This window comes from Pipistrellus kuhlii, unplaced genomic scaffold (genome assembly GCF_014108245.1).
Source record: "Pipistrellus kuhlii isolate mPipKuh1 unplaced genomic scaffold, mPipKuh1.p scaffold_m20_p_2, whole genome shotgun sequence".
Classification (NCBI taxonomy): Eukaryota; Metazoa; Chordata; class Mammalia; order Chiroptera; family Vespertilionidae; genus Pipistrellus; species Pipistrellus kuhlii.
Window position 1 is genome coordinate 168,236,233 of NW_023425515.1, and position 22,630 is coordinate 168,258,862.

At 53.2% G+C, this 22,630-nt stretch overlaps 1 protein-coding gene across 2 annotated transcripts; it reads left to right on the forward strand.

Annotated features, from left to right (window-relative positions):
- Positions 1 to 1,447: 1,447 nt before the first annotated feature.
- On the forward strand, positions 1,448 to 21,433 carry TIE1 (tyrosine kinase with immunoglobulin like and EGF like domains 1). Of its 2 annotated transcripts, XM_036446995.1 has the most exons (24): positions 1,448 to 1,505; positions 1,682 to 1,835; positions 5,043 to 5,360; positions 5,446 to 5,556; positions 7,589 to 7,744; positions 7,889 to 8,020; positions 8,185 to 8,325; positions 8,541 to 8,669; positions 9,646 to 9,791; positions 10,037 to 10,181; positions 11,247 to 11,405; positions 11,562 to 11,699; positions 11,907 to 12,203; positions 12,622 to 12,912; positions 13,273 to 13,463; positions 16,076 to 16,286; positions 16,457 to 16,567; positions 16,780 to 16,970; positions 18,131 to 18,244; positions 18,350 to 18,420; positions 19,627 to 19,667; positions 19,789 to 19,885; positions 19,968 to 20,067; positions 20,961 to 21,433. In XM_036446995.1, the coding sequence occupies exons 2-24, from the start codon at positions 1,778 to 1,780 to the stop codon at positions 21,030 to 21,032; spliced, it is 3,420 nt and encodes a 1,139-aa protein (XP_036302888.1). In that variant the 5' UTR covers positions 1,448 to 1,505; positions 1,682 to 1,777; the 3' UTR covers positions 21,033 to 21,433. The 2 variants fall into 2 exon arrangements, with proteins under 2 accessions (XP_036302888.1, XP_045440662.1); XM_045584706.1 differs by lacking the exon at positions 1,448 to 1,505 and having other exon boundaries at positions 1,667 to 1,835.
- Positions 21,434 to 22,630: the final 1,197 nt, after the last annotated feature.

A 22,630-nucleotide genomic window follows, 5' to 3' on the forward strand; every position in this document is an offset into this window, starting at 1 on the left:
CTCCTTTTCTCTCTGTAAAAATCAATAAAATGTATTTAAAAATAAATAAAATAAAATAACATCAGGCCCATCAGAACCAAGGAGAAAGTTCCACAAAAGTGTACTCTACCTTCAACCCTGCCAGAAACTGCCCCAGCATTTTCCTGCTCCTTTCTCATGCCAAATTCAAAGATCTTGGCACCAAGACGCGCTAAAGTGTAAGGTATCAACCACGCCTTTCCATCCCCATTCCCCACAGACCCAGGAATGGGGTGTCTGTAGGCCTATAGAGTAGGGGTCTTCTCTGGTCCTTTTTCATGCTATACCAGGAGTAAAAGATTCCCCTGGGTCTTTTTGGGGATTTTCAGAAGAGCCCCAGGACTAAGGCAGTTCAACCCCCTGTCGGAACTCAGTTTTTTCCAGGACAGTGATTTGGAACCTGACAGATACAAACAAAAGTCCAGTCTTCACCCAGGAACAGACTCTGGGAAGCTGTTCCAGTGCCACAGCAAGGGTTGGACTTCCAAACCCAAGTCACCTAAGCTGGAACCAAGTCTCATCCCCACCCCAACCACTCATTCCAGGCCAGAGGCGCCATAGGCCTCATCAGCAAGCCTCAGACATCTGATGACTCTGAGACCTCTCACTCTGCTCCCTGCAAGGACACACCACACACACACACACACACACACACACACCCTGCAGGCATTCCACACCTGCAGGTCATGGTCTGTTCTAGAAATTGTCAGTGGTGGTGCCAGGTGAAGCAGTGGTGCCAGGGCAGTGAGAGATGAGGGGCACAGCAGAGACAAGAGCCATGGGGATTTGCTAAGGGGCTGGAACTGCCCCAGGCTGTTGTCAGCCCTCAAGAGTGCGTGTACTCCCAGGGAAGACTTCTGCGGCCCCAGTGTTCAGGGACAGGCAGGGTTTGCTATAAAACCAATGACAGCAGGCAAAGAGCTGAAGAGTCTGTTAGTGGCTTCAGCTGAGGACTGTCAATGCAAGACGCTCTGGGTCTGCTTAATGCATGCCAAGGAGGAGTGACTAAATCAGAAGTTCAAGTCCCAGCTTTGCCATGACCTCAGAGTGCCCTCAAGCACTGCAGGCCTCAGTTTCCCATCTGTAAAATGAGAGTTACACAAGATAGAATTGAAGGTCCTTTTTTGTCCTCGTGTGAGATCTTTTGTCCCCCTGAGGGCATACATTCATGGGCCCACAAAGATCCTTGTGTTACATACGTGAACTGCTCTATAGGACATCCATGTAAATTGTCCTGGGGTGCATGAGGAATCACTGGATTGTAGTGTGTGTGTGTGTGTGTGTGTGTGTGTGTGTGTTGTGCGCGTGCGCACGCTGAGTGGGAGGGGAGACCCCAGAACAATATCCCCTCCCCCCCAATCCCTCTTCAATAGGCGGAAACCACTGGCTTCCTCCCTTTCCTGCCTCCTGTGTGCTGGCAAGATTGAGAACCGAGAGGAGAAGAGGGGATGGAAAAATCCCAGAGAGGCCCGAACAACAGTCTCCAGGTCTGTCTTTACCACACCCTCCCCCCACCTCTACACCCCAATCCTGGGTCTTCTAGGCCACACCCATCCTCAGCCTGTGGGACCTGGGGGCCCTGAAGCAGGATAAGTCCTTCCCACCCCTCTCCCCGGCCACCCCTCCCACCCAAGCCATCTCATTTCCTCCTCTTCCTCCCCAGCACAACACTCACTGACGAGCACAGGCTGAACAGCCAGACTCAGAGTCACTGACCGTGGGCCCAGCTTGTCCTGGTGGCCTGGTCAGCCTCCAGAGTATGGTCTGGCTGGGGCCCCCTTTGCTGCTCCCCATCGTCTTCCTGGCTTCTCATGTTGGTAAGTCTTCCCCAAGCCATGACTCACCCAGCCCCCAAGGCCCTGATTCTATCCCAGTAAACTCTATCATCACTGTCAACAATGCCATCCAAATTGTAATCAGCTAGAAAGTGGGATTGAGGCCAGAAAAACCTGGAAAATAGGATCAGGCACTAGAAATCACTGTAGCTTGGGGCTAAAAGGGAGGAGAAGGGAGGGATGAGAGGGGAGAGGTGGGGAGAGGAACATTAACTGTGTTGGATCTTAAGATCAGCGGGGAACAGCTGGGCCTACAAAATGTTCAGTGAGTGATCATATGGTTCTTGTGTTGCGTTCATTTAATTATTCACTTGAGAAACATTCATCAAGAATCAGCAATATTCCAGGGGCTGTGCTAAGTGGTGGGCAGCCATCAGAGCTGCACAGTGACTAGCTGACACCGACCTCCTACGGCTGTTATGGGGTTTAAATGAAGTAGTTTACACAGAGCGATGGGTACAATGTGTGCACTTGGTAGGGGCTTCTGAATAAGTGTGCTGGCCAGAGAACGCCGAGGCTGTCTTTGAGTGGTTCACAGTCCAGAGGGCTAAACACACAGGCATAAGGAGCTCCAGAGTGGCGCTTGCTCTGCCTCAGGCAATAGATAAAAAGGGGGTCATGCAAGACTTAACTGAGACCAGCGGGCCTTCATTCCAGGCAGCCAGCAATTGATGCACGTCTCAGAGGCATGGAGGTACCTGGGAGAGGAGGTTCCTAAAGGGAACAAACACAGCAGGAGGGACAGCGTGTGAGCAGCAAGGGGCTCAAGAGCTTGCACTTTATCCTGAGGGCGATAGGGGCCATGGAAGGTGGCAGGCTAGAGAGACACCGGGTCTTAGCTGGATCACTTTTGGAAGATGTGTTGAGAAAGTAGGGGTGTAGCTATTGGGATTGTCAAGGTGAGTAAGGGTGAAGGCTAAGCAAGGATGGGCTTGGAGATGGGGATAAAGTCAAGAGGCTTTGAGGAGACTGGATTTGCAGAATCTTGTGACTGATTAGGGCAGACAATATGATGCTTAAAGGTGTGGACTTGAGAGTCAGACAATCTGGTTCCGCCAGTCACTAATATTATGACCTTGGGCAAGTACTTCTCTGAGTCTTCCTTCCCTGGCTATAAAACTGGGGTAATAACACCTACCTCCCCAGACGGTTAGTATGGTAAAATGAGAGAACATAAGTAAAGTGCCTGGGGTACAACTGACCTCCAATAAACATTAATTATTATGTCAGTAGGAGTATAAGATGACTGAAGTTTGTGTCTCAGGTGGCTGCTGCCATTTGCTGAGTCAGGGAGCACTGAAAAGTAGCAGGTTTGCCCTGGCCGGTAGCTCAGTTGAAGGGTCACCTCGTACACCAGAAGGTTGTGCGTTCAATTCCTGGTCAGGGCACATACCTACGTTTCAGGTTATATCCCTAGTTGGGGCACATACAGGAGTTAATCGATCAATGTTTCTCTCTCACATTAATATTTCTCCCTCTCTCCCTTCCTCTCTCAAATCAATTATATATGTAATCTCCTTGGGTGAGAATTAAAAAATATATATATTTACCAAAACAAAAGAAGAAGAAGAAGAAGAAGAAGAAGAAGAAGAAGAAGAAGAGGAAGAAGAAGAAGAGGAAGAAGAAGAAGAAGGGGGAGGTTTGAGGAAGGCTGATGGACAAGTAGGCCCAAGCTGAGAGGCTGTCCCAGGGTTATTGACTCCGAGGTGCCATTAAAGCCAAAAAAAGAGAGAATTACCCTAGCCAGTTTGGCTCAGGTGATGAATGTGGGACTGAAAGGTCCCAGGTTTGATTCTGGTCAAGGGCACATGCCTGGGTTGGAGGCTCAATCCCCAGTGGAGGCAGCCAATCAATGATTCTCTCTTATCATTGATGTTTCTATCTCTCTCTCCCTCTCCCTTTCTCTCTGAAATCAATAAAAATATATTTAAAACAACAGCAAAGAATGAGCTGCTCAGGGAAGCCTGTAGAATAACTATCACCCTCCTCTGTAAATGGAAAGACATCAGCTTCACTGACGGGTGTGAGGATTCCCTGGAAATCAGACACTTGGCACATGGCAGGCAGTCACCGAGTGCTAGCTTCATTTCCCCCTGTAGACTTAGGGAGGACATTAGTGGATAAGCTAAGAGGTATTTAAACTAATTACTTGGCAGTTAGCAGGCAGGGATGGAGAAGGAAGGGCTCAGAAAGGTATGGGGTCATGAGGCTGAGAGTCTGAACATAGTCTCCATTTAGTCAGGCCTGGAATCTAGCTCTGCTCGGATTCCCCCACTCTCTGCCTTACACTGCACGCCCCAGCCGCACTGAATTTGGACATTGCCCTTTCCGTACCATCACATTTTTCATTCCATGTCTTTACTCAGGCTGTGCCCTCTGCCTAGAATACCCTTTCGTACCACTGACCTCTCCCCTGGCTATTCTCCTCCCCCTTCTCTGTCCTCCTGCTCAGCTTTAAGACCCTCCAGGGATGTCTCCATCTCCCAGAAGGCATCTCTTCCTCCCCTGCAGTGGGTCAGGCACCCATCGTCTGTGCTTCCCTGCAAGGCGCCCTGCGTTTGACAGGTGTGTCTGTGTCTGTTCTCCAGCAAGGCTGGGAGTTCTACGGAAAGCAAAGGCCTGGGGCCCATCTGTGTCTCTGCGCCTCGGCCGGCGCCTGCCCCAGCCTGGCCTCCGTCTCTGGCTTTTCGCTGGGCCCACAGCTCTCTTCCTTTCTGCCCCACAGCCACCTGGCTGCAGAACCCAGCCTTTCCGGCCTTAAATCCCAGCCCTGCAGACATGTCTAGGTTTCTCCCAGCGCTCTGTTCTCCTAGGCGCCTCCAGCCTGCACATTCCAGCGGGGGGCAGGGAGCGTGTGGTGGGGGCAGGGAGAGCAGTTTGAGAGGTCAGGAAAAGGGGTCTGACAGGGAATGAAAAGGAAAGGGAGATAGGGAGCCTCCATCATTCTCGTCAAAGCTGGGCTGCCACGGGAAGCCATCTGGCAGGAGGAGGAAGGGGGCTTTGTTTTCGTTTTTGCTTTTAGGAGGAAGAGGCCGAAGGGGAAGGGGTCAGTGCACCCGGGAGGGTCAGGAAGGGCTGCGGACGGAAATGCCTGCTCAAGTGCAGAGCCTGACGGTGGGGAAGAGGGGGCGGGGAGGGAGGGCGGCTTGGGACCCCGTCAGAGCCCAGGCCCGCTGTCCCTCCCCCCAGGTGCGGCAGTGGACCTGACGCTGCTGGCCGACCTGCGCCGCTGGGAGCCGCACCGGTTCTACCTGACCTGCGTGTCCGGGGAGGTGGGCGCCGGCAGGGGCGCGGATGCCTGGGGCCAGGCCCTGCTGCTGGAGAAGGACGACCGCATCGTGCGCACGCCGCGGCCCCGGCCCCCGCCGCAGCTGGCCCGCAACGGCTCGCAGCGCATCACGCTGCACGGCTTCTCCAAGCCCTCCGACCTGGTGGGCGTCTTCTCCTGCGTGGGCGGCTCGGGGGCCCGGCGCACCAGCGTCCTCTACGTGCACAACAGCCCTGGGGGTGAGTCTGGCCCGCTGTCGGGAGAGAGAGGAGGGGCTGCCCTTGACCTCTGAGCGCACCCTCCATCTCCCCCGCTCCCCTGCAGCCCAGCTGCTCCCTGACAAGGTCACACACACGGTGAACAGAGGGGACACGGCTGTGCTTTCCGCGCGTGTGCTCAAGGAGAAGCAGACAGACGTGATCTGGAAGAGCAACGGTAAGGGGAGCATTGGAGCTGGTCTGACACCCCAACACCTCCACCATGGCCATGGGGCATCCCCAACTTTGGCCCCTTACCTACCCATTGTTCCCGTATACCTGTTAGCCCCCCTTGGCCAATCTCCGGGGCCCTCATATGTCCTGGACCAGGTCCAAGAAAGCACCTGCATCCATCTCTAGCTCCACGCTGTCCTCCTGCACCCAGAGGATGGGAGGTATCATGGTCACCTGCCTACACCCTTGTCACCCTCAAATTAGTATTATGTTAAACCCTTGCCGAAACCCGTTTGGCTCAGTGGATAGAGCATCAGCCTGTGGACTGAAGGGGCCCAGGTTTGATTCTGGTCTAGGGCATGTACCTTGGTTTCAGACACATCCCTAGCAGGGGGTGTGCAGGAGGCAGCTGATCGATGTCTCTCTCTCATCGATGTTTCTAACTCTCTGCCCTTCTCCCTTCCTCTCTGTAAAAAATCAATAAAATATATAAAAATAAAAAATAAAATGAAAAAACCCTTCCCATATGACTCTCCCCTAGGAGCTAGCAGGTACAGAGCCCAGAAGGCAGGGAGCGGCAGCCCCAGGAGGAAGGAAACTGTAACCAAGTCCTAGCACAGGGAAAGTCCAGATCTGTCCAGATGTGTGCCGGGGCCTGGCCACACCTGGGGAGCGCAGCCATCCCGTGGGGGGAAGCTGTTTTCCTCGGTGGCCCTAGACACCCTCAGACCCACAGCCTTTTGGCTGCCTTTTGGGTCCTGGACTCGGGAGGTCAAGGGGCTTGCCTCCTGAGCTCCATGCCCTCGGAAGTGATGTGGAGAGTCAGGGAGACCTGGGCTCCCCAGAGTCTCCATTCAGTCCTCAGCAAAGAGCCAAGCAGGGCCTGGGGCTGGCGCAATTGTCTGATATTAGAGTCTGTGGGCCCCGGAGGGAGACCTCCGGAGAGACATCCCAGAGTAGATAACACCCGAACTGTGCCCTAGAGGAGGAATGGGACTTGGCCAGACAAAGAGGAGGGAGAGCAAAGGTAGGAAGAGAAACCAGCAGTTAGGGAATTCAGGAATGTGAGGAGTCAGGCAGGCTGTGGAGCAGTAAGGGGCCTGTGGGCTACATGCAGTACAAAGGGTGAAGAAAATGATGGGCTAGGGCTGTGGTCGGCAAACTGCAGCTCACGAGCCACATGTGGCTCTTTAACCCCTTCAGTGTGGCTCTTCCATAAAATACCATGGCCTGGGCGAGTCTATTTTGAAGAAGCGGCGTTCGAAGAAGTTTAAGTTTTTGTTTTTTGTGTGTTTTTTTAAAAATATATTTTATTGATTTTTCACAGAGAGGAGGAGAGAGGGATAGAGAGCTAGAAACGTCGATGAGAGAGAAACATCGACCAGCTGCCTCTTGCACACCCCCTACCGGGGATGTGCCCGCAACCAATGTATTGTACATGCCCCTTGACCGGAATCGAACCCGGGACCTTTCAGTCCGCAGACCGACGCTCTACCGCTGAGCCAAACCGGTTTCGGCCAAAGAAGTTTAAGTTTTAAAAATTGGGCACTCAAAAGAAATTTCAATTGTACTGTTGATATCTGGCTCTGTTGACTCATGAGTTTGCCGATCACAGGGCTAGGGCCTTGGATGTGGCCCTGAGGACCGTGGAGAACTACTGGAGAGGTTGAGCAGGGAGCTGCAGAGGGCTTTGTTGCAGAGAAACACACACTGGCTGCTGAGTAGAGGGCAGATAGGAAAGGGGGAGACAGGAAGCAGAGACCGACCACTATGGAAAATGGGGACCAGGGTGGCAGGTGGCAGGAAGCCTGGAGAGACGAGGACGCTTGTGGAGGTGAGAGGAGACAAACTGAGCAGGACTGTGATTTACTGGGTGGTGGGTGGATCTGATGAGAGAATGCTCCCCAGCTCTCTGGCTTTTGGGTATAAACACTCTATGCTTTCCCCCAGGCGGGATCACAGAGTGGAGATGAACGGAGGGAGGGACACCAGCTCTCACGTGGTACTGAGGCCCCTCACCCGCTTATGCCCCTCAGGATCCTACTACTATACCCTGGACTGGCACGAGGCCCAGGATGGGCGGTTCCTACTGCAGCTCCCAAATGCACAGCCAGCAATGAGTGGCATCTACAGTGCCACCTACCTGGAAGCCAGCCCCCTGGGCAGCGCCTTCTTCCGGCTCATCGTGCGGGGTTAGGGGCTGGGAGCAGGGGTAGTGGCTGGTGTGGGAGGTTGGGAGCCCTGTGGGTACTTCCTGTGGGTCCCCGGGCTGCCCCACCCCTCGGCAGCAGTGCGCAGGTGGGCGAGGGTCACCTGTTGAAAGCACGCTCCTCCAGGCTGTGGGCCGGGGCGCTGGGGACCAGACTGTACCAAGGAATGCCCAGGCTGTCTACATGGAGGTGTCTGCCATGACCAGGATGGCGAGTGTGTATGCCCCCCTGGATTCACTGGCACCCGCTGCGAGAAGGGTAAGGAGGAGGGGGAGCTAGGACCTGGGGAGGAGAGGATGCCTGGCTGGGAGAAGGAAGATCCTTGAACCATGGGGAGGGAGCTGGAAGGATGAGAGAGTACCAAGTAGGTCCCAGGCCCTGGGACCTACCAGAAACCTCTACACCACCTGTCCTCTTTCCAGCCTGCAGAGAGGGCCGTTTTGGGCAGAGCTGCCAGGAGCAGTGCCCCAGTCCATCAGGCTGCCGGGGCCTTACCTTCTGCCTCCCAGACCCCTACGGCTGTTCTTGTGGATCGGGCTGGAGAGGAAGCCAGTGCCAGGAAGGTATACACGAACCCACTCTCTGCGACCTCTGACCCAGAGAACGCACACGAGCGTGGCCTGAACCCTTTCCTCTGGCCCTGCCCTGCACACCAAGCCCTCCACAGCCCCCTGCTCACCTGACCACCCTCTCCACCCAGCCTGTCATTACCCAGGCCCAGCCGTGCTTTTGTTGCCCCCTGACCTGTGCCCCTCTAACATACCCTTTCCGTTTCCAGCCTGTGCCCCTGGTCATTTCGGGGCTGACTGCAGCCTCCAGTGCCAGTGTCAGAATGGCGGCACCTGTGACCGCTTCAGCGGCTGTGTCTGCCCCCCAGGATGGCATGGAGTGCACTGTGAGAAGTCAGGTAGGAACACAGGGGTCTCAGATCCTTCAAGAGAAGCCAGCCTTCACCAGACACATCGCCCTGTGAATGCTCCAAGTCCTGCCCTCAGGGAGCTCATGGTCTGGGAGCAATTCTCAGCCCCTAGTCTGTACCATCCATAGAGAGACGAGCAGAAGCTGAGTGAGTGGTAGCCAGGCGGTCAGAGAGGGCTTCTTGGAAGAGGTGTGATCTGAGATGGAATCTGAAGGACAAAAGGGAGATGGCTGGGCAAAGAGCATGGACAGAACCTTGGGGACTAGGAGAGTGGAGTAAGGGGAGGCTGGGTAGTGGTCAGAGGAGGTCACATCTTGGGGACTTGGAATGGCGGGCAATAGTTTGCACTTAGTATGATAGGGACAGGAAGGAATTGTTGAAGAGGCACAAGGTCGTCAGATTTGTGTTTAAGAAATGACTCCAGCCAAAAGCGGTTTGGCTCAGTGGATAGAACGTCAGCCTGCGGACTGAGAGGTCCCAGGTTCAATTCCAGTCAAGGGCATGTATCTTGGTTGCAGGCACATCCCCAGTAGGGGGTGTGCAGAAGACAGCTGATCAATGATTTTCTCTCATCAGTGTTTCTAGCTCTCTATCCCTGTCCCTTCTTCTCTGTAAAAATTCAATAAAATGTATTTAAAAAAAGAAAGAAATGACTCCAGCTCCTGGGAGACCCCAGATGATCTGTGCAGGGCCTGTGTTCTAGTCATGAGGCTGAGGCTGTGAAGGCCTGGTTTGGGTATGAAAGGATCTTTGGAGGTGGGGGGTGCAAGAGGTAGACTCTGCGGCTGACCAGAGGGCCTTAGAGGACTCACATGGGACGTTGCTGGCTTTCAGGCTTGAGTGAGTGACTGAGCAGATGGCAGTGCCTCGGCTGAGATGCATGACACAGGATGAAGGGCACTTTGGCGGTCATGTGTCTGCCCCTGGGATAAGGCTCCAGGATAAGTGTCCTTTCTCTCCCCAGACCGGATCCCCCAGATCCTAGATGTGGCCTCAGAACTAGAGTTCAACTTTGGGACGATGCCCCGTATCAACTGTGCAGCTGCTGGCAACCCCTTCCCAGTACCAGGCAACATGGAGCTCCGCAAGCCAGACGGCACCGTCCTCCTGGTCAGCCCCGCATCCCAACCCAGGGCCCCTGACCGCCAGCCTTAGCGTTGGCCCCTCAGATCTCTGACCTCTTAAGGCTTTCCGCCAGCTCTACCCACTGGCCCGAGGAAGGTTCAAATGGGGTCTAGCTGATGGTTGAGGAGCTGCCTCCTGGCCTCTGTCCCCTCATCAGTCTAAACAGATGTGTGTCTGCCACATGGATATACATTCGTCTTTGGTTTGTCCCCTTCCCCCGTCTCTCTTAGTCTACCAAGGCCATTGTGGAGCCAGATAGGACTACAGCCGAGTTTGAGGTGCCGAGTTTGGCTCTTGGGGACAGTGGACTCTGGGAATGCCGCGTGTCCACGTCTGGTGGTCAAGACAGCCGGCGCTTCAAGGTCAACGTCAAAGGTCAGTGATGCCCATGGAGAAGGGCAGCAAGCAGAGTAGGCACTAGCTGGTGCTGCTCAGACTGGGCATCGTAGCAGGAAGGGCAAGGGCATCTACGGTCACAGCCCAGGCAAAGAAGAAGGCATATGGACAGTGTCAGAGTGGGAGTCCCACTCAGTCCCACCTGGAAAGGACATCCTATGCCGCCAAAATGGGACACCCCTGGCCTCACCCAGCTTCCTGCCTGGCCCTGCTTGCCCTCTCCACCTCCCACAGACACACAGTGGCCTTTACCTCTGCCTCTGGGATGCTACTTTGCCCTCTGACCCACATCATAGGGCACTCGTGTCAGGAGAAGGTGATCTGCTCAACTTCCCAGAGGTGAAATGAGGAGGGAGCTGCCAGTGCCCAGGACTGCTCAGAACAGAGCATGCCCACCTGGTCCACGTGTTCCTTCACCTTCTCCAGCACGATAGCCTTGAGCATTCACACCCCCTGCCACCTCTTGGTTCTTCTTTCCCTCTGGCCCCTGAACTCCCTCCTCCCCACGGAAGTCCAGACTCCTCTCTCAGGTCCCCCTCCCACTCTTCCCACTTGTTCACCATCGCCCTCCCACCACTCTGCAGCTCCCCACCACCAGGAAATATTAGCATGGCCCTAGGGCTCCACCTCCAGCCTTTCTCTTCTCACTTCCCCCAGGCTTTGTACCCAGACAATTTAGGTTCTAATCCTCGCTCTACAAATTCCTAGCTTCATGCCTTAAGCAGGTTACTTAGCCCCTCCTACCTTGTTTCTCTCTGTAAAGTGAAGATAACAGCGCTCACTTGACAGGGTTGCTATGAAGAGTAAATTAAATGATGCGCTTAACCACGTATCATAGTGCTAGATCCTTGTGCCCATGCTGCCCGGGGGGGACAGAACTCTGTCGTCCTTGGGCCCTGGCCACTCTGGTCATCTGTTGACGTTGGCCTCCCCAGTCCAGATCCAAACCGAGACTCAAGGTGTCTTTGTTGGCCAGAGTCCCCTCATGTTTCTGAGGACTGGGTGGGCTTTCTGGGCCATGCCTTACCCTGCGTCTCCTGGCAGTACCCCCGGTGCCCCTGACGGCTCCTGGGCTCCTGGCCAAGCAGAGCCGCCAGCTTGTGGTGTCCCCACTGGTCTCCTACTCTGGGGACGGACCCATTACCTCTGTCCGCCTGCACTACCGGCCCCAGGACAGCACCAGGGCCTGGTCCTCCATTGTGGGTGAGTGGGGAGAGAGCTGGGGTGGCACAGCAGTTTTGGGTAAGAATGTGGGGAGAATGAGAGGAGGGAGAGTGGCATAAGGGGAAGAAAGGGCCAAAGGAGAATAGTGGCTTCTGGAACAACCGAATGATGTATGCTTTTGCATCCCATCCTCAGTGGACCCCAGTGAGAATGTGACCTTAATGAACCTGAGGCCGAAGACAGGATACAATGTCCGTGTGCAGCTGAGTCGACCAGGGGAAGGCGGGGAGGGGGCCTGGGGGCCTCCCACCCTCATGACCACAGACTGTCCTGGTGAGAGGCCATGAGTCATCCTTTCCTGTCCCATAGAGATTACTATCCCATGCACTCAGGGGCTGTCAATCTTATCACATCCCCCCTCCCCCCTCCCCGGGCCCCTGCCTTTCCCACGGGAGGTTGTCCCAACCTGCCTGAGGATCACTGCACTGTCCAGCCCCAAGGACTCACTGGACAGTTCTGACCCCTGACCTCTGGCCCCAGAGCCCTCGTTGCAGCCATGGCTGGAGGGCTGGCATGTGGAGGGCCCTGACCGGTTGCGAGTGAGCTGGTCCTTGCCCTCGGTGCCTGGGCCGCTGGTGGGCGATGGTTTCCTGCTGCGCCTGTGGGACGGGGCACGAAGACAGGAGCGGCGGGAGAACGTCTCATCCCCCCAGGCCCGCACCACTCTGCTGACGGGACTCACGCCTGGCACCCACTACCAGCTGGATGTGCGGCTCTACCACTGCACCCTCCTGGGCCCTGCCTCGCCCCCCGCACGCGTGCTCCTGCCCCTCAGCGGTATGCTCGAGGAGGGGAGAAGGGCTCAGAGTGAGGAGAGGACCGGGGAGGTTACAAGACCTGGATGGCTGTGGAGAAAACCCAGGGCACATGGAAAGCATGGGCATAGGAGGACCTACAACATCAAGCATACATGGACATGGGGAGGACGTGGGACAGGGGCAACACAGAGCATAGGGGGACATGAGGAGGACCTAGGACTCCTGGGATGTAAGGAGAGTAAGGGGAAGCAGAAACTCAAGGGTGAAGGAGATCATAGGGAGAGGAAGTCAGCCCAAGAGGGGAGGAGAAGGTTGGCAGGGTAGCTCCCATTCTGGGGTCCTCAGAGGGGACACCACTAGAGCGGATGACCTATCTGGCCCACAGCTCCCTAACGTGGTCCTGTCTGAGCCCTGCCTTTCCATCCTCATCTCTTCAGGACCCCCAGCGCCCCGACATCTCCATGCTCGGGCCCTTTCGGACTCTGAGATCCAGCTCACGTGGCAGCGCCCAGAGGCTCCGGCTGGGCCGATATCCAAGTACATCGTAGAGGTGCAGGTGGCTGGAAGCTCCGGAGACCCGCTGTGGATGGATGTGGACAGGCCCGAGGAGACAAGCACCATCGTTCGGGGCCTCAATGCCAGCACACGCTACCTCTTCCGTGTGCGGGCCAGTGTCCAGGGTCCCGGTGACTGGAGCAAGATGGTAGAAGAGTCTACCCTGGGCAACGGTGAGAGAGCAGGACCCATGGGGACTTCCAGGCTGTGGGGTCAGACTCAGTAATCCCTCCCTCCTCAGATCCTCTGCCTTGGAGCTAGGGTATCCCAGGCCCTTCCCAACAAGTGACACAAGTCCTGGTACTGGGGACCCTGGCCCTTCCCTTCTGATGACCTTCTATCCCAGTGCTGGGAAAATCATGTTACCCCAGTCACCCATGGGCCCTAAGCCTGACATCCCTGATCCCCCCCTCGTACTGGGATCTCTGACCTCTCCTCCCTGTGAGCACTGCCTCTGTCCCTCTGACCCCACGGTGGCCTCCTGGTTTGCTGACCCGGGGGTCCCTATGATCTGCCCATCTTATTATGTCCAGGGCTGCAGAGCCAGGGCCCAGTCCAAGAGATCCGGGCAGCGAAAGAGGGCCTAGATCAACAGCTGATCCTGGCTGTGGTGGGCTCCATGTCTGCCACGTGCCTCACCATCCTGGCTGCCCTCCTAACCCTGGTGTGCATCCGCAGAAGCTGCCTGCACCGCAGACGCACCTTCACGTACCAGTCAGGATCGGTCAGTCACCTACCTGTCCCAGCCTTGGGGCGCATGCATGCAGACTCTATGTATATATGTTTCTACTTATATACAGACAAGTACTTGTACACCCAAGCACGTGTGTGTGTGTGTGTGTGTGTGTGTGTGTGTGTGTGTTTTGCAGGTATAAAACTATACCTAATGACACTTAAGGGCATAAAATGCCCATTTCTTTATTTCTCCAAAACCAAACTCAGCTTATGAGCTATTAGTGGTGAAACATTTGCTATTAGTGGTGAAACATTGCTATTAGGGGTGGAACATTTCATATTCCTAATTCAAAATAACTTGGTCATGTCTAGTATATTTCACTGTGGTCCTTTTAGGATTCGCCCCCTTCTCCATGGGGGTGATCTAAGCCTACGTAGCATGGTGATATCGTGGAGGGGCCCCCGAGCTTCATGCTGGCCTCTGTCCTGACAAGCCCTCCCCAACTCTGGAGCTGGCTTCCATGTGCATACAGCTGTGGCTGATGGTCTCAGCCCTTCTCTGGCCTCCTGCCAACAGACTACTCATTCTATGAACCACTCATCCCGTCCTCCATCTTTCAAATCCCAGGGCTTCCTTGGGGAGGCTTGAGGACTCTGGGGTGCATCCCGATACCCTGCAGAGGACAAGGTATCCTATGACCCTCAGCCCCATTGTTACTACCCTTTATTCAGCCATTTCTACCACCATAGGCTTGTGCTGGGCCCGTAGGCTCACCCATCGATCCTTGGGAAAGGAAACACAAACCTCCCCTCTTCCTGGCTTCCCTGCACACCTGTCTGAGTTTTCTGTAGTCCTTAGGAGGGAGGGGAGGGTGCTGGCTCATCTTAAAGGACCATGTCCACTCATCTTGTCACCTCCTCCATTTCTCACCTGCTCCCACCTCTCTCTCTCTCTCTCTCTCTCTCTCTCCCTCCCTCCCTCCCTCCCTCCCTCCCTCTCTCTCTCTCTCTCTCTCTCTCTCTCTCTCTCTCTCTCTCTCTCTCTCTCTCTCTCTCTCTCCCCCCTTGGTCCTGTCTCCTCTGAGATCTTTGCTACTGTTGGAACTTACGCCCTGAAGTCTGCCCTTTTTCCTCCACGCCTGGGCTCTTGATATTCACAACCAAGCTTTGGCATTTCAAAAAAAAAGAGCCTCTTCTTTCTCAAGGGCTGATCCTTGTGATAGAAAGCCTAGTGTCCGAAGCTATTGTCTCTGCCATGCTTTAAAAACTCCTTTCAGAGATTCAATCGGCTTCTTTGTTCAGGCTGCGTGGGCCCTTCCTCTTCGGTCAGTGTGCACCAAAAGCCGTCACTGCTATAGTGGGGAGGGTAATGGGTACAAATGTTGGGAAAAGGAGGTAGGAAAGCAACTTTTAACATATGTGTTATGCTAACATATACCAAGATATACTCCTGCTACATGTGCCTGTGTGGGTGTGTGCCATGTGTATATCCCCATGAGCACTGTCTCTGTCCCTCTGCTTGTGCTCCTCCATGTGCACATGTCCATGTGGACCTCTGCATGGATGTACCTGCATACAGTACCAGCGCTAGAAAAAATGCATGTGCACGCTGGTGTGTGTGTTCAGCTGCCTGTGTCTCATGCAAATCAGTGTGACCCATGTCCCCACCCCTTCTCCATCAAGCTCGGAGCCCCTATCATGGCTGTCTTAGCACCTCTTCCAGTTCTCATATTGGCAGCTAACCTGGTCTATTCTGTTTCTTTCTTCAGCCTTACCCAGGTGGTCCAGCTCCTACTCAGATGGGGGCAATGAACATTCCTCTTTGTTATGGTCTCTCTATTTTTTAAGCCCCAGGGTAGTTCTAGAGCAATGGGTGAATGCCAAGTGGGTGGATGGTGATAACTCTGCTTCTACTGCTATGGAGAAGAAAGCTCCTCCACTGGCTTAGAACTAGGAATGTGTTCAATAAATGAAACCTAACCCTGGCTAGTGTGGCTCAGTTGGTTGGGAGGCAGGAAAGGCTTGCTGGTTTGACTCCCAGTCAGGGTACATGCTGGGGTTGTGGGCTCTGTCCCCAGTAGAGGGCATGCAGGAGGCAGATGATCAATGTTTCACTCTCACATCAATATTTCTCTAAGAATCAATGTAAAAAATAATTAAGGAAGGAAGGAAGGAAGGAAGGAAGGAAGGAAGGAAGGAAGGAAGGAAGGAAGGAAGGAAGGAAGGATCCTAGCCCACTGCCTTAGGCTGGAGTCCTCTCCAGGGCATCCTTGGTGACAAAAAAGCCTGGTTGTGGGATCAGCTCACTGCTTCCCAACACAACTCATTCCAATTCCTTTCTGTTTCAAATGTTAGATATATCATCTTCCCATTGACTTAGATTGTGGCTTCTAGTGACTTTGCCTATTCCTTGTTCAGTGCCCCACACACCTGACCCCCAGGCTACAGCCTCTCTCAGTGGACATCTGTCCACCCAATGGCCCACCCAGGCTCCATCTCCTGTGACTGCCTCAGTATGTTCTCTGCTGTGTGTGTGTCCCTAGCTGGCCACCAGATGCCCTCTGTCTGGGTCTCCATTATCCTACCACTCTTTGTCAGGGCCTCTTGCTGACCCCGTGTCTCTTGCATGGACTGTCTGCCCATTTGTTCCATCCTATGAAGGGTGAGGAGACCATCCTGCAGTTCAGCTCAGGCACATTGACACTCACCCGGCGACCAAAACCACAGCCCGAGCCGCTGAGCTACCCGGTGCTGGAGTGGGAGGACATCACCTTTGAGGACCTCATCGGGGAGGGGAACTTTGGCCAGGTCATCCGGGCCATGATCAAGAAGGACGGGCTCAAGATGAACGCAGCGATCAAGATGCTGAAAGGTCTGCTGGGAGTGATCTTGGACCCCACACCCTACTTCTGACCCTCTCCTTTGGCCGACAGATCTCAGGCCCCATATTGCTCCTTCTGGTAACTGACCTCAGCCCTTACCAGCTCATGCCCTTTCTCCAGAATTATTTCTGGCAAAAGTGATACTGGATTCTTTATACAGAATACGCCTCTGAAAATGACCATCGTGACTTTGCGGGAGAACTGGAAGTTCTGTGCAAATTGGGGCATCACCCCAATATCATCAACCTCTTAGGAGCCTGTGAGAACCGAGGTGAGCCCCCATCTTATCACCTACCCCTTCTTCGAAACCCCCATTATCAGCCATCACCTCCTCACATCAGTACCTTGCTGGGAGCTTCAGGTTACCTAATCATCACTATTCATTCTCCTCATGCCTTATGCTCCCTGTCTGCTATTGGTGGGTACTTGCTGCCACCAGCTTGCCTGTATATAAACCTCCACCATGTATCTCCCCACCTCCAGGTTACTTGTATATTGCTATCGAATATGCCCCCTATGGAAACTTGCTAGATTTTCTGCGGAAAAGCCGGGTCCTGGAAACAGACCCAGTTTTTGCCCGAGAACATGGAACAGCCTCCACCCTCAGCTCCCGGCAGCTGCTACGTTTTGCCAGTGATGCTGCCAATGGCATGCAGTACCTGAGTGAGAAGCAGGTATGTGTGTGTGTGAGTGTGAGTGCAGGGAGGGAATGTGTGCCTGAGGGAAGAGGGGGTGCCAATGGGCTGACCTCAGGAGATAAAAGAAGCAGGCTCTGATTGGATGTAGGATTGAGGAATTGAGAAAAGGATATGACCCCAAGGTGCTGGCCTGGGGAGTGGGTGAGAGGACAGGACAAGAATCAGGTCTGGAGGAGGTATTGCATTTGAAGTATTTGAGGAACATTTTTTAAAATATATTTTTATTGATTTCAGAGAGGAAAGGAGAGAGAGAAAAAAACATCAATGATGAGAATCATCAATCGGCTGCCTCCTGCATGCCCCCCATCAGAGATCAAGCCCACAACCTGGGCATGTACCCCTGACTGGAATCGAACCTGGGACCCTTCAGTCCGCAGGCCAATGCTCTATCCACTAAGCCAAACCAGCTAGGGCTTGAGGAAAATCTTGATGGAGGTGTTGAGTTAGCAGTTGTAGAGACCAGCCTGGGCTGGAGACAACAATCTGGAAACTGTCACCATTAGGTGGTGATGCTAATAGTAAGGGAGGGAGGGAGACCCATCAGGAGAAAGTAAAGGAGGAGCAGAGAGTGGAGGCTGTAACGCAAATCCAAGGATACCCTAATTGAATGAAAGGAGAGAGGAACAGCAGTAGTAGTGGGAACATAAGACTGAGGAAAGGCTTTTTAAACGTAGTAAAGTTCTGAGTATCTTTGAAAGCAGAGGGACACAGCACAGAGGGAGGAGTTGATGGACAGAGATCTCTGAGGAAGGTGGAGGGTTGAGTAGAGACTTGGAACTCAAGAGAAAGGGTCAATTTGGGAAGAGAAGGGCCTTCCCCACCCTCATCAATTAAAGAGAGGAAGATAGAACCATGCAAAGAGGGAAAATACCCACCATTGCCCCAGGAAGAGGGATACACCTGAGCTTGGCCATGGACATATCACAGAAAGGAAGGAATGGCAGCAGGCAGCACTGTGATTTTTCTCAGGCAGGAGTTGTTCCAGAAGAAGACCTGGGTGTGGGGGAAGAAGGGTAGGAGCTACTAAAGGCTCTGAGGGTGGCCATGAAAACTGGCTATGGGGTAGGACCCCTCACTGGCCCAGGAGTCCTGGGATCACTCATTCCATCTTCCCTGACTTCTCACTGTGCCTCCAGTTCATCCACAGGGACCTGGCTGCCCGAAATGTGCTGGTCGGAGAGAACCTGGCCTCCAAGATTGCCGACTTTGGCCTTTCTCGAGGGGAGGAGGTCTATGTGAAGAAGACAATGGTAAGTCTCAGCCCTCCCTCAGGTTCTGTGCCTGGTCCTGCTCCCCAGAGCCCTCTAAAGTGGCCCTTCCTCCTCACCCAACCCCTCAAACCCACTCTCTCCCAGGGGCGGCTCCCTGTGCGCTGGATGGCCATTGAGTCCCTGAACTACAGCGTCTATACCACCAAGAGTGATGTGTGAGTGTGGGGCAGCAGGAAGGGGTAGGAGGGCTTGGTGTCCTAAGGTTGCACACAGGCATAACCTGGACACATTTCATACATGTCTCAGGTAGTCCAAGGCATGACTTGGCTGCCCCTAGGCTGTGTTCCACATGTGGCACAGGTGTGATGCAGGTGTATCTTGGGTATACCTTGGTGATGCCCAGCATCTTAGTGTGAAGGTAGGGGACCCAGCTGGAAGGGAATTTTGTCTTAGAAGGTATTTCAAGGATATACTACAACTCCCAAGTTCAACATAAATACAACATAAATCCATGCTGTGTGGATTGGGGTAGGGTAGTTTAGGGCAATGCTTGTGTTAAGAGATAGGGGGATGTCTTAGAGAGGTTTGGGGGTGCTGGTGGATAATGCCCAGGTCAATGGGGGGAGACCATTCAAGAATGTTCTGACCTTCCTCTCTAAAGGGCAGGGTCACCCCCATATGAGGGCCTAACCAACATATGACCCCAAAGACTCCTTCTCTGTGCTCCCCACCTCCAGACAATCATATTGGCAGGCTCCTCCCCTCTCTCTGGGAAAACTAGTCTGCCCAACCCTCCAGCCATGGCTCTGCCTATTTGCTCCAAGCCCTGGCCTGCCCGGCTCACTGTCCACCACATGATCACCCCTCTGACCATCACTTGCCTACTCCCTTCCTCTGCTTCCAAACCCTCTAGATCCCCTCCCCCCACCAGAACTCCTCCCCTGGCCTCCCTTGGCCCTCACATACACAGAGGTTGTTACACTATAAGAGCCAGTTCAGAGCAAGGGCTTTGGAGTCAGGTTACGAGGGTCTGATTCCCAGTTCTGCCACTTACTCTTTGTGTGACCTTGGGCAAGCCAGCTAGCCTCTCATTGCCTCAGTGTTGCCATCTATAAAATGGGGATAAGGACAGTACCTATGCCATAGGGTTGGTGTGAGGGTTAGATATATTAACATATACATTAAATGACCAGTGCCTGGCCCATAGTCAATGTGCGATAAAAATGTTAGCTATGATTACATCGAGCTTGGGCGGAACCATGAAGGAATTTCAATGGAGCAGAGACCACAGCTGGCCAAGACCATGTGTCACAGAATAGACACATGCAGAGGCTGGGATGGGCTACAAACCTGGGGTAGGTAGACACTAAAATGCTGGCCCCAGGGCCTAAAGGTAACTAAGTGCATCCTCCTCATTTCAGCTGGTCCTTTGGGGTCCTCCTCTGGGAGATCGTGAGCCTTGGTGAGTCCCACACCCCCCTCCCCAGGGTGCCCCACCTTACCCCTTCTGGGGTGAGGGAGCTTTGTCCCTCCTGCAGGGGGCACACCCTACTGGGCTGAGGGAGCTTTGTCCCCTCCTGCAGGGGGCACACCCTACTGTGGCATGACCTGTGCTGAGCTCTATGAGAAGCTGCCTCAGGGCTACCGCATGGAGCAGCCTCGGAACTGTGATGATGAAGTGTGAGTTGCCTCAACCTCGAGCCTTGTGACCCCATCACCCCAGCTGGCCCAACCCCTCACCCCAGTAATGTCCCATCTGCAGGTACGAACTGATGCGTCAGTGCTGGCGAGACCGCCCATACGAGCGACCCCCCTTTGCCCAGATTGCGCTGCAGCTGGGCCGAATGCTGGAAGCCAGGAAGGTGAGGAGGCGGGGTGAGGAGGACTAGTGCTCACCAGGCTCCCAGGACGGCCCTGGCATAGGAGCCAGCATCAGCCTCTGGGTGTCCGTCCTCACCACTAGTTGCCACCGCAGCTAGACCAGGCCCCCTTTCCAGCTCTCAATAGGTTGGACATTATTAGGTCCTTCTAAACTTTTCCAAGGCCACTACTAGCCCCAGCAGCAAATCCCTCTCCGGGTCCAGCTCCCAGACTGCTTTGCCTGTCCTCCTCTGCTGACACCATCAGCCCATTCTCATCTAGGACACCTCTCCTCACCTGTCACAGAGCCAGCGTGCAATGCATGGGTGGTCAGCTGAGAATATGGATGAATGGATGAATGGTACAGGAAATGAATGAATAGAATTAGTAGCTAGATGATATATTCACATGATATAATCATATGAATAAACACAAAGTTAAATAACTGAATCTTACAACCATGTAAATATACACATTATCAAATAAATATAAATGAAGAAATAGATCACAATCAATGTAATACATTTGTAAACGCAAAGGGTTCTCCATATGAATTAATGACTAAATAGTAATAGGAATTAGTAAAGTATCTTAAGAATTAATGGATGATCAAAATAACCATGTAAATAGGTAAATTGTCAAAAATAGCTTGATAAATAAATGAATAAGTGAATGAATGAATTGAATGAATAAATGAGCAAAAGGTTCATTGGTTGAGTGCATGAAAACACTAACAACTGTATCAAGAGCCTCTTACCTGAGCCTCCAACTGTGGTGGGAGATTCCTGAGTGTCCAGAACAAACCAAGGTCTTTTCAGATACCCCAACCACAGGAAAGTCAGGGACCTCCAGGCCCCCATCCCTGGCCCCCACTAACGTTTGCTCTGCTCCCCAGGCTTACGTGAACATGTCGCTGTTTGAGAATTTCACTTACGCGGGCATCGACGCTACAGCTGAGGAGGCCTGAGCTGCTGTCCAGGCAGAACCTGGCTCTGCTGGTCAGAGCAAACAGTTCTCCAACCTGTGACTTCTGGTCCTTGTAGCCTCTGACCTGAGCTGCCTCAAGGATTTTTTTTTTTTAACTTAAGGAAGATAAGAGGGGATCCAGGGAAGGGGTGGGCTTAGGGGAATTGGGTCCTCATCCTTTGAAGTTGCTCCCCTGCCCCCTGCATATCTCTTACAGCTGCCTTCACATCCTCTTTCTACTTCACCTGCTCCACGTATGTGCTCCTCTCCTACTCCCCACACTCAAACCTCTACTTCTGCTCCTCCACCCAAGCCAGCACTCGCATTACTAATATGCCCTATTCAGCTGCTCCCCATTCCTGGCCTTATAATCAGAAAAAATAAATGTTCTGAGAAGCTCCACCCAATGTGCTCCTTTTACTGCTGACCAATCCCAAGGAAAAGATGAACCAAAGACAGAGAAACTAGACTTTCCAGGAAAAGAAACACTGTGGTAGATCTGGTCCCTCTGTTGGGATTGCTTCTCCGTGATGGGAGGTGTTCTGGAAGAATTACCGTATTTTTCGGACCATAAGACGCTCCGGACCATAAGACGCACCAGTTTTTAGAGAAGGGAAATGAAGAAAAAAAGATTCTGAAACAAATAGTGTCCTAAAATATTTTATGTGCATTAAAACCCAACATCACAGTCATAAACACATGTAATCAACCCTGTAAAGTAAACAGCAGCATTTAGAACCATTTTAGAGCCGGGCAAGCACACAGAGACCACACAGAGCCGGGCAAGTAAAAAAAACTTTTTTTTTAAAGTATATGTGTAGGCTATATTTGGACCATAAGACGCAGGGACTTTTCCCCCCCACCTTCTGGGGGGGAAAAAGTGCGTCTTATGGTCCGAAAAATACGGTATTTCATACCTATACCAACCCTACATTGTAGCGGGCCCTCTGGGAAGGCACATGGGCATTCTTTAAATTATTGTCAGCTGAATTCAAGGCGACAGATCTTGAATACACATTCACCAAAAAGGATGTGTTATCAGCACTGACTCTTAGCTTTACCCAGGTGTCAGGGAATGTGACTTTGATATGTAAATCCAGTCAAGCACTAGGAATGCTTGGGCCTACTCAAGAATGCAAATAAGCACCTTTGGTCCTAAGTTCTGGTGAAACCCCTTGGTATTTGGGGGTATAAAACAAACTTGCTGCATAGGCCCTGGGTCCCTGTCCCTCCATCAGAGAGGACAGAGTCCCACCTGGCTCCCAGCTTTTTCCTTCAATCTTTGTGTCTGATCTCTTTCTTTCTTTTATTTCTTAATCCCCAGCTCCTCTACTCAGGAACTGGACCCACTCCTTTTCCTTGCTGGACACGGAAAGGAGAGAAACACCTACACTACATCTTGGCCATATGAGAAGTCCAGTTTTCCCCTGATCTCTTCGCTACTCTCCTGCCCTATCACCGACATGTCTCCCTGTATCTCTAGGTAGCTGCCAGCCTAGCATTCTTTGCTCTGTCCAAACAGTCCATGCCAGGGTCAGCTGCAGCCCAGCCTCAGCTCAAACTGACATCTCAGCACCAAACAGATTCTAGCCTGTCTGG

Coding starts and splice junctions, on each gene's coding strand:
- TIE1 (XM_036446995.1), top strand. CDS start 1,778: ATGGTCTGGCTGGGGCCCCCTTTGCTGCTCCCCATCGTCTTCCTGGCT. Junction 5,557..7,588: donor CGTGATCTGGAAGAGCAACG/GTAAGGGGAGCA, acceptor TATGCCCCTCAG/GATCCTACTACTATACCCTG. Junction 12,913..13,272: donor AGAGTCTACCCTGGGCAACG/GTGAGAGAGCAG, acceptor TATTATGTCCAG/GGCTGCAGAGCCAGGGCCCA.